A 10,759-nucleotide genomic window follows, 5' to 3' on the forward strand; every position below is an offset into this window, starting at 1 on the left:
AGAATATCAAAAATTATCCTGTAGTCTGGTGAAATATACAACGCAAGACCTAGTGGCTGGTCTTTTTTAACAAAAACTGCTTTTCAGAAGAATTTCAGCTTTGATTTTATCCGTTTTAAACATCTTTTCGGAATTCCTTTAGGGTTGAATAAAGAACTTTTATCATTTCTATTTAGTGATCTCTGTCAGAAGATGTTAATGCCAGCACCACAGTTAATGGATCCAAACCCCTCGTACGGTGTTATTATAATTTAAATTTCACCTCTGCAGCAGGCTCATATTCAATATAATGACACACCTGTGAATAGTCTCATTGAAGGTGTAAATTAAAAATAAAGTAATTTATATAAAATATGGTGTTATTACTTTTATGTATTTTTGAAATACATTGATACATTTTGGTCTAGTTTAGTTTACAGCAAAAGATCAAAGTCCTTTACCCAATCTTTTAAGGTAACCATTTTGGATTTGTTTGATTCGAGGCTCCAATAACAGTGTTTTTAAAAAACATAATTTTTGATACTAAAACGAGGTGAAAATAATAAAGTTTGTCGCATGACTGGAAACGACCTCAAAGATCAACAAAAAATCACTTTAAAATGTTGCCAAAGTGTTCATTTATCTATTGTTATCAGTGAAAGATAAGTACTATATATTTTATAAATTGAAAAGCACAGAGTTTTTTTTTGTACATGAGCATAAAGATAATATTGTTAAAAAAAATAACTGGATTCGACATCAGAATCTATTCGCGCCAATGCTTGAAAATTGCTTTACATTTAGAAACAAATTTAATGTTATGCTTTTTGCGATCAAAAAATCGCAAAAAGTGCACAGTTTCATGTAATCTAGTGCATAAATATGTACATATGTACTATTTCAAAATGAGTAAAGAAGATTCAGCATTCATTATCAAAGGCAGGAAACAATGTAATACAGATTTACATTCACACTAGTCTAATAGATGAAGAGAGGTGGAAGGGTGGTCAACAGAACTACTCTGTTTTTTCCTAAAGTCTTTGTTTGGGAAGCTTTCAACAAGAATGTAGATGGATCCAGTTAAAATCTAATTTAAAATAAGTTTTTTTATTGAGACACCATCTTTAGCCTTTACTCTACCAAGGCAGGGGAATTTCAAGTCAGAATCTATTTCTCCTAGTCTTTGCCTAGAAAAGCAAATCCTAAAAGGTATTTGGACATGGGACAGGTTCTACAGGGTTATATCAGTATCAGGGTAATCATGATGATCCTGAACCTGACCTGAACAGGAGTAGTTAAAAAAAGTTATTTCTGTAAGCAGTACTATAAAATATTGAATGGGGTCTGAATTAGAGATTTTAGAATTATATAAACATTGCATCTAGAGGAAATTAAGGTAAAGGGGAAATTACTGGTAAGTGTATGTTATATAGTTGTAGTTGGTAACTGAGCTTACATTACACAAGAGGTTCAAGCAGAACACATGTTTCAATGGTCTAATTTTGTGAATTAATGCAACTTAATTCAAAATGTCAAGTTGAATCAAAAATTTATTCAATATTGATGAAGCGTATACTATATGTTGTACATATATGGTACATATATAAACAGAACAAAAAAATAAAATAAGTAAACAAGACAATAAAAAAAGTAAGCATAAGAGTTTATTTCAATGATGCGTAATATATTTACTTTAAAAACGATTTACTCATTAGAAAACATTAATCATTTGGGGAAAATCTATGCTCACTCAGTGTGATGGTTGCCCAGTAAAGAATGGCAAAAAATTATTAGTGAAGATACATGTTTCAATGGACTGGGTGACTTGATGTGAAATTATCCTTATGATTAGTTACATGTTTAGTGCTAATATAGTGTTAAAATGTATAAAAAAGATCAACTATTTATAAATTTTGTATTAAATATATAATTTAAATTTACAGTTAATTCCCGGTAAGTTGAACACCGTTAACTTGTTGTTAACTTGAACTTTTGTTATCTCGAGCTGTTATATTTGGTTCCTTGAAATCATCTTATTGATTAGGGTAGACAGGGGCAGGTTGGCCCAGTCAAATTTATTCAAAGACTATGCGCTTTACTTAGATTGGAATCTAGGTGAAAGTTGTAAGTAATTCAACCTTCTTTCCAAATAAAATCGTTTTTATTAAATCATAGGAGGGTCATTTTAAAGATAGATCAAAGTAAATTTTTAACAGTTTGTTTGACCTTAATATGCTCACTGGTGTTTGACAGTAATTTATTATCCAAGATATAAATTTAAAGCTTATAGTTTAAGGATTATTTTAGTATTGTTAAATAATATTTAACAATTCAGTTAATAGTTTAAAAATAAAAGCGTTTATACTTAAAAAAACAAACTTGGGTTAAATAATAAGGACATTCCCATATATATGTTTCTAACTAAAATACTTCGTGGACATATTTGATCTGCCAAGTCATTAACAAAACAAATCTTATCTAGTTTTCAATTATTTCTGTTTATAAACTGATCTACCGAGAGCAGGATGCTGTATTATTTATATAACCTTCAATAATATTGGTTTTCTTTTTTCTTGTAACCGCTTATGCAAGCAACTATGCAGCAAGCAACTATGCAGCAAGCAACTATGCAGCAAGCAACTATGCAGCAAGCAACTATGCAGCAAGCAACTATGCAGCAAGCAACTATGCAGCAAGCAACTATGCAGCAAGCAACTATGCAGCACTTTTTTGGAAGTATAGACTAGCAAATATTATTAAAATACCAAATATAAGTTATTACGAAAACCACTTTAAACAAACAAAAAAATGAATTAAAAATTGGCCAACTGTTTGTCAGACTTATAAGCAACAAGTCCATCCGTGTATTTAAGTAGGTTATGAACTTAATGCGCTTATAATAGCGTGTTGTCTTTTCAAAAGTCTAAATTATATAAGATAAATAATATAGTTATACTAAATATAAGATAATATATATAATGTCTATAAAATAATCTTATATGTATATAAAATAAGTAATGTAATTGTACTAGATAAATGGTATCAACTTTATTTTAGTTGAGATTGTAAAATTAAGGTTTTTTAATACATCTAATCGCACGTTTATTTTTAGGTATTCAACCTTTTTCAGAAAATTTAGTTTCACGCGAAAAACTACTTAGTGAAATTCATAGTTATTTTTTACAAGATACAAAAATGTCGCCTATCGTATTATATGGAATGTCAGGTGTCGGAAAGACACAAATTGCTAAAACATATTGTGAAATATACTTCAGGTGCTATAAAAACTTTGTTTGGATTGACGCAGCATTTGGAATGTTAAAAACTTCAATGAGAAAACAATGTCAAGTATTAGGATTCGCGGTTCGTGATTTGAAAGGTGATTATTTTGATATAAAATTGATTGTTGAAAAAATTCACAACTATTATAAAAATGAAAAAACTTTGTATATTTTTGACAATGTCGACGATGAAAGTGTTAAAGACCTGACCATGTATATTTCAAGAAAACCGAATTCATTTACGTTGGTTACCTCCCAATGGAGAGCGTGGTCAAACAACGTAAACAAAATGCTAGTTGATGTTTTTACTTCAGAAGAAGCATTCGCTTATGTAAAAAATAATATTAAAGAAAACGCCGATGAAAATATAAGAAACTTAACTAAAGAACTTGGTTATCATCCGTTCGCTATTACTCAGGCAATAAAATATATAAATATTCATAGAATTTCGATAGAAAAATACGTAGATCGATATAGATCGAAACCAGAAATATTAGACAATAACTTTCCAACCGAAGAAGAACCAAAGTCTGCAATAAAAGCAATTAACTTAGTTTTAATAAAATTAGAAAAAAGTAAACCTTTTCCATTTAAAATATTAAACTGTTTATCTCATTGCGACTATCAAAACATAAGTAAACAGTTTATAATCCAAATTTCAAAACAAATGGAAATAAACGAAGAATATGTAATAGATGAAGCCATTGGGTTACTAATGAGTTATTCTTTACTAAACTTTGATGATAAAAAATATTCAATGCACGAACTGACACAGCTGACGTGTAGATGTTTTCAAAATAGAAATTCAACTACAAATACGTATCTTAGTTTAATTGAAAATTTATTTATATTTGAATTGAATGAAGTAAAAGATCACGTGGATTACGCAAACTATTTTGTTTTCCATTTTATCTGTATGTTTCGCACTAACGGAATAAAATTTTCAAAAACCTTCCATAATATGACGACATCTATTAAAAAATTATTAGTATGTAAAGGTTTATTTGAAGAAGCAATCGAAATATTAAAAAGTATTCAAAGTTTTAATACAGAAACTTATGGCGAAAGTAATCAATTTACGCTTGATACAAAACATAACATCGCAAGCTGTTTGTACGCTATGGGAAAATATAACGAAGCTTTAGAAATTTATTATTCTGTTGATAAAATACGAACTGAAATTTTAGGTATCAACCATCTAGATACAATGGGAACAAAACATAATATCGCAAACTGTTTGAACGCTATGGGAAAATATAACGAAGCTTTAGAAATTTATTATTCTGTTGATAAAATACAAACTGAAATTTTAGGTATCAACCATCCAGATACAATTTCAACAAAACATAGTATTGCAACCTGTTTGTTTGATATGGGAAAATATAAAGAAGCTTTAGAAATTTATTATTCTGTTGATAAAATACGAACTGAAATTTTAGGTATCAACCATCCAGATACAATGACAACAAAACATAACATGGCAAAATGTTTGTCGAGTATGGGAAAATATAACGAAGCTTTAGAAATTTATTATTCTATTGATAAAATGCAAACAAAAATTTTAGGTACAAACCATCCAAGTACAATGACAACAAAACATAATGTTGCTGAGTGTTTGTACTGTATGGGAAAATATAGCGAAGCTTTAGAAATTTATTATTCTGTTGATAAAATACGAACTGAAATTTTAGGTATCAACCATCCAGATACAATGGTAACAAAACATAACATAGCAAAATGTTTGTCGAGTATGGGAAAATATAACGAAGCTTTAGAAATTTATTATTCTATTGATAAAATGCAAACAAAAATTTTAGGTACAAACCATCCAAGTACAATGACAACAAAACATAATGTTGCTGAGTGTTTGTACTGTATGGGAAAATATAACGAAGCTTTAGAAATTTATTATTCTGTTGATATAATACGAACTGAATTTTTAGGTATCAACCATCCAGATACAATTTCAACAAAACATAACAAAGCAAAATGTTTGTCGAATATGGGAAAATATAACGAAGCTCTAGAAATTTATTATTCTATTGATAATATGCAAACAAAAATTTTAGGTATAAACCATCCAAGTACAATGACAACAAAACATAATGTTGCTGAGTGTTTGTACTGTTTGGGAAAATATAGCGAAGCTTTAGAAATTTATTATTCTGTTGATAAAATACAAACTGAAATTTTAGGTATCAACCATCCAGATACAATTTCAACAAAACATAGTATTGCAACCTGTTTGTTTGATATGGGAAAATATAAAGAAGCTTTAGAAATTTATTATTCTGTTGATAAAATACGAACTGAAATTTTAGGTATCAACCATCCAGATACAATGACAACAAAACATAACATGGCAAAATGTTTGTCGAGTATGGGAAAATATAACGAAGCTTTAGAAATTTATTATTCTATTGATAAAATGCAAACAAAAATTTTAGGTACAAACCATCCAAGTACAATGACAACAAAACATAATGTTGCTGAGTGTTTGTACTGTATGGGAAAATATAACGAAGCTTTAGAAATTTATTATTCTATTGATAAAATGCAAACAAAAATTTTAGGTACAAACCATCCAAGTACAATGGCAACAAAACATAATGTTGCTGAGTGTTTGTACTGTATGGGAAAATATAGCGAAGCTTTAGAAATTTATTATTCTGTTGATAAAATACGAACTGAAATTTTAGGTATCAACCATCCAGATACAATGGTAACAAAACATAACATAGCAAAATGTTTGTCGAGTATGGGAAAATATAACGAAGCTTTAGAAATTTATTATTCTATTGATAAAATGCAAACAAAAATTTTAGGTACAAACCATCCAAGTACAATGACAACAAAACATAATGTTGCTGAGTGTTTGTACTGTATGGGAAAATATAACGAAGCTTTAGAAATTTATTATTCTGTTGATAAAATACGAACTGAAATTTTAGGTATCAACCATCCAGATACAATGGTAACAAAACATAACATAGCAAAATGTTTGTCGAATATGGGAAAATATAACGAAGCTCTAGAAATTTATTATTCTATTGATAAAATGCAAACAGAAATTTTAGGTATAAACCATCCAAGTACAATGACAACAAAACGTAACATCGCAAACTGTTTGAATGCTTTAGAAAAACAACAGAAAAGTTGTTTAGTTATTTGATTATAGTTTTAATTTACAAGCAAACCCGCAATCTCCTCAGTAAAAATCAGGACAATGGCAACCTTATTTATATGATATAATCTTTTTAGTTTTGCTTGTTTTTATTGATCTTGGCATTTAGTAAAGACTTAAGATATTAGGTTCTTTTTAATAACAGCAAGCAACAGAGAAGGAAAGCCAAGTGCAACTTACTAATACCTTAAAAAAAGGAAAGAAAAAAAAAGTTAAACTACAAAAACATTGTGTTCATGAATTAGAGGCTCGTAAAATATTTCTTAAACAAGGTCATTGTACCAAAAAATACACAAGAGCTTAGAAAAAAAGTGTGTTCCAATTATCCTCTCCTTTAATAATAAACTTTCGTTAAACAGAGAGGAGACAAACTGTGTTTCAAAGGCACTGTGTTATAAAAAAGTCACAATAAATTATTACATTCATAACTTAAGTTATTGTTTTTAATGACAATGGCAAAAATATAGGGGAGAGTGGGGTAATGGCGAACGCGGGGTAACTCCGAACATGGTCAAAACAGCATTGTAAAAAAATAAATTCGACAATTTTTTTTTACCTGCTGAGAAGGGATCCTATGCTCAGTTCCAGACGTGCAGTAGTGTAATGAAGCTGCGGATGTTGTTCACTATAATTTGATTTTAAATTTTTCTGATAATTTTATGCAACTTTTTTCTTGAGTAACACTCTGTTGTAGCTTCTATGGAAATAAAGTCACTTCTTTTTTTTGTTTTTGTTGCATAATATAGTTTTTAGACTTAGTTATTACAATTAGCTTTTTATTCGCTATTACACAACAGTGCTTGTGATTGCCCCCCAATGTGTTCGGAATTACCCCACGTAGGCAGGGTAATTCCGAACACCAATGGTTTTATTTCTGGCATAAATTTTTATTTTATAATAAGATTTTTAAAAATTCCTTTTGAGGGTTTGTGACTGAGTAGTTAAACTAATTGATAAGCAATAAATATGATCAATTTTGTATAACTGGTGTCTTTAATTCGCATTCCCGCTTAGGTGTTCGCCAATACCCCACTCTCCCCTATATATAAGCACAAAATAGCTATAGTACAATTAACCAATAAAAAAAAGGCTTTTTAATGTTACCACTAAGCTAAAATATTTTTACCTCAATAGTTTAGAATTCCAATTTTTTCATAACTGAATAATGATTAACACAGTAAATTTCATATCATATAAATTTATTTACTAAATTAAAACCATGTTTCAACAGTACACGGTGATTTAGGCGTAGGATGTTATTGTGAGCATGCGCATTAAATTACACTATATAAAAAATAATAAAAAATGGCGGAGCAGTTTTCCGTAAACACTAAAAACTTTAGTGATTGATTTGCTTTCTAAATGTCTATTTAGTCTTCGCAATCAGAAAAATGAAAAAAGTTTTTAAATTATATAATTGATAAGCTCTTTATTAAATTAAAAAAATAATAATAATAATAAGTCGTAAAATAAGACATTTTTTTTGCTTAAAATAATTAAGTTTTTAAGTGAAAAAAACAGCATCCCCTACAATTATTTAAAAAATATCTTGCGACTGAAAGTTTTTTGGATAAAAATTAAAACATATTCTTATTCTCGATACTGTAAGGAAAAATTTTATGTTAATCATTTTGACCAGTCATTTTTTTAAATCGAGATAATTTATATAACGTTAGGCAAAAATTATTTAATTTTTTTGACTAAAAAAAATGTAAGGTTTAGCTTACTTATGCTCAAGGGTTAAAATCAATGTCAGTTTGAAAATGAAATTTAAATTAGGATTTTGTTTTTCTTTTAAACTTTTAAAATTTATAATAAATTTTCAACTAATTCTAAAATTCTTTTACAAAAATATTTGTAAAATTTTATGAACTCATTTTTCTTTTTTTTACAATTGGCTTTATATCTTTTGCTTTAGGGTGATTTCTTAAAAAATATTCTTTAACAGTGCTTTCTAGCCGACTACAACCCTTCATATGCCAGAATAATCTATTAAGATTGTTGAATTCGGCGTGTAAACTTTCACCACCTTGTTCACCATACACACCGATTCCTAATCTCCATTTTTCGATAAACTGATATACATGGTTTTCAAGCAAATGCATTTTAGGTGTAACAGAAGCATCTGGCCATGTAAATCTATAAAATTCCATGAGTTTTTTGATTGCTAAATCTAAAAATTGACGAGATTTTCCATTATACAATACAGAAAGAAAAATAATACTCAATAATATCATACTGTAAAAATAACAAGGGTTTAGGTATTATAATTTACAATCAAGAGTAAAATCGAAAAAATTAGTTAAATATTTACCAAGCTTCTGAATATCATTATCTTTGAAATAGCGTGAACTATTCATAATATTATGACACTAAGAATAATATGAAAATAACTTTTTAAATTTCTGGCTCACATCGATAGATAGTAAGTAAACACCGGTATCTATAAATCCAAGGTCTACAACTAGCTTTGAAATCGAATTGCATAAGTCAAGCAATGGTTGATGCTATAAATAAAAAAATATCAAAAAAAGTCAAAACAATTCATAAATCAAGGCATTAATCAATTCATAAGTCAAGGCATTATAAACATTGAGCTTTAAATATATTATTTTATGCAATACATTTTTTTAATATATATAATAAAACAGTTTGTTGTATATACGCATACATGCATATATATATATATATATATATATATATATATATATATATATATATATATATATATATATATATATATATATATATATAGTATTAAAACAACTACACAACTACCTTAAGCATTTTGTGAACATGGTTTCCTTCAAAGCATTTCCCATGATAGGCTTGCCTTTCAACTTATTTTCTTTCAATATTTCATCTAGTTTTTGAATACATGGTCCTGACACTTTATCTAGTTTGTTACATTCATGTAAACTTTGTAGTTCTATTGACTAATAATATGTTTTTAATTAAATTAGGTAGACAAAATTTACAGACATTTAATCTTTTAATTATATTTGTATAAATAAACAAAATTATTGATAACTTAAAATAACAAAAACTTCATTCTCTTTATTAAATTGTATTATCCTAGTTTGAGCATAGTTTTAAAGCAAGTTTTATCTATAAATTTTGATTAAAGTAAATTTAATGATTCATATTTTTTTCTGAAAAACAATACCTTTTCGTTTTTTCTCAATTCATAATAAAGAATTCTTGGTTTATATATTTTCAAAATATCTTCTGCTCTTTCTGGATCACGCAAAACTTGTATTCCAACTGTGTCTTGGAGAAGAGCAATTTTTTCAAGACAATCTGTAATAATGCTATTCAAAAGACTTGATTGGACATGCACGGAAATAAACTTGTCAAATTCTGCTTTATCAATAGTTTTATTACTTAATGCAAGTTCTCCAGCAAGTTTTATATCAATTAAATGACACTCGTCTTCTAACATAATAAAAAATTTCAAGAAGATGCCCAGAGATATATGTAATGCTACTGCAACCTGTTAAAGTTAATAAAAACAATTGTAATAATTTTATAGTATAGCAGCATTATTCAAATAAAAAGAACTAATTTACTTGATCCAGAGGAATATTAAACAAAGATTGATCAACAACATTGTTGAATAGCTTTGCATTCTTTAAAACTCCTCCAAAACTCTGAAAAGACTCAAAGTTATTTCTTAAAGAATAAAGTGTTCTATGTGAAACATGTTTTCGATTTTCAGGAGTTATTTTGATCTCTTCCTTTGTTATGTCACATCTCTTCCTATGTTATGTTTTTTTAAATACACCTACTTTTTAGATTTTGGGGGTCTCTGACCCTCTAAATTCTGTACTCCTAGATCATTAAACAACTTATATAAAGCTCTGATCCGTCCAACGGACTCGCAAAGTTTAGAGCTTGGGTTATCGTCATTACATCCATCGATTCGATGTTTTGAGTGTTGTGTTAATGTACACTGTACATTAACACAACACTGAAAACTATTCATCCACTATTCTTAATGGTTTTAAAAATGACAAATTTTCGCTCATTCTTTCAAAAAAAACTTGTTAAAATCTCCGTAACTGTACAATGCATTGTACAGTTACGTAGATTTTGAGGATAAGTTTTAAAATAAAATAAGCGAAAATTTGACATTTTTAAAACCATTATGAATGGTTACAGCGAGCAAGCTATGATTTTGCCTTAGGCAAGTAATTTCAGGGAAATTTAATGGAACCCATGTTAAACTTTCTGAACTTGTAGGTCAAAAAATTATAAATATACAATGCCAAATATTTTTGAGTAGAGTAAAGTACTTATGTTTTAATAATAAAAG

The 10,759-nt window shown here is 28.2% G+C and overlaps 2 protein-coding genes across 2 annotated transcripts in view; one reads left to right on the forward strand and one right to left on the reverse strand.

Annotated features, from left to right (window-relative positions):
* Positions 1 to 6,877, forward strand: part of LOC136082027 (uncharacterized) — a 92,844-nt gene extending 85,967 nt beyond the window's left edge. The window contains exon 11 of the mRNA XM_065800559.1: positions 3,092 to 6,877. Coding sequence (XP_065656631.1) covers positions 3,092 to 6,432 — 3,341 coding nt within the window. The 3' untranslated portion in view covers positions 6,433 to 6,877. The remainder of the gene's footprint in view (positions 1 to 3,091) is intronic.
* A 1,887-nt stretch (positions 6,878 to 8,764) lies between these two features.
* On the reverse strand, positions 8,765 to 10,512 carry LOC136081094 (uncharacterized). The gene is made up of 3 exons (XM_065798380.1): positions 9,611 to 10,512; positions 9,223 to 9,380; positions 8,765 to 8,951 (listed from the first exon to the last, which is right to left on the reverse strand). Exons 1-3 carry the CDS (start codon positions 9,884 to 9,886, stop codon positions 8,909 to 8,911), a joined length of 477 nt encoding a protein of 158 aa, XP_065654452.1. The 5' UTR covers positions 9,887 to 10,512; the 3' UTR covers positions 8,765 to 8,908.
* Between the last annotated feature and the right edge of the window lie 247 nt (positions 10,513 to 10,759).

The sequence above is a fragment of the Hydra vulgaris genome, chromosome 06 (assembly GCF_038396675.1).
Source record: "Hydra vulgaris chromosome 06, alternate assembly HydraT2T_AEP".
NCBI lineage: Eukaryota > Metazoa > Cnidaria > Hydrozoa > Anthoathecata > Hydridae > Hydra > Hydra vulgaris.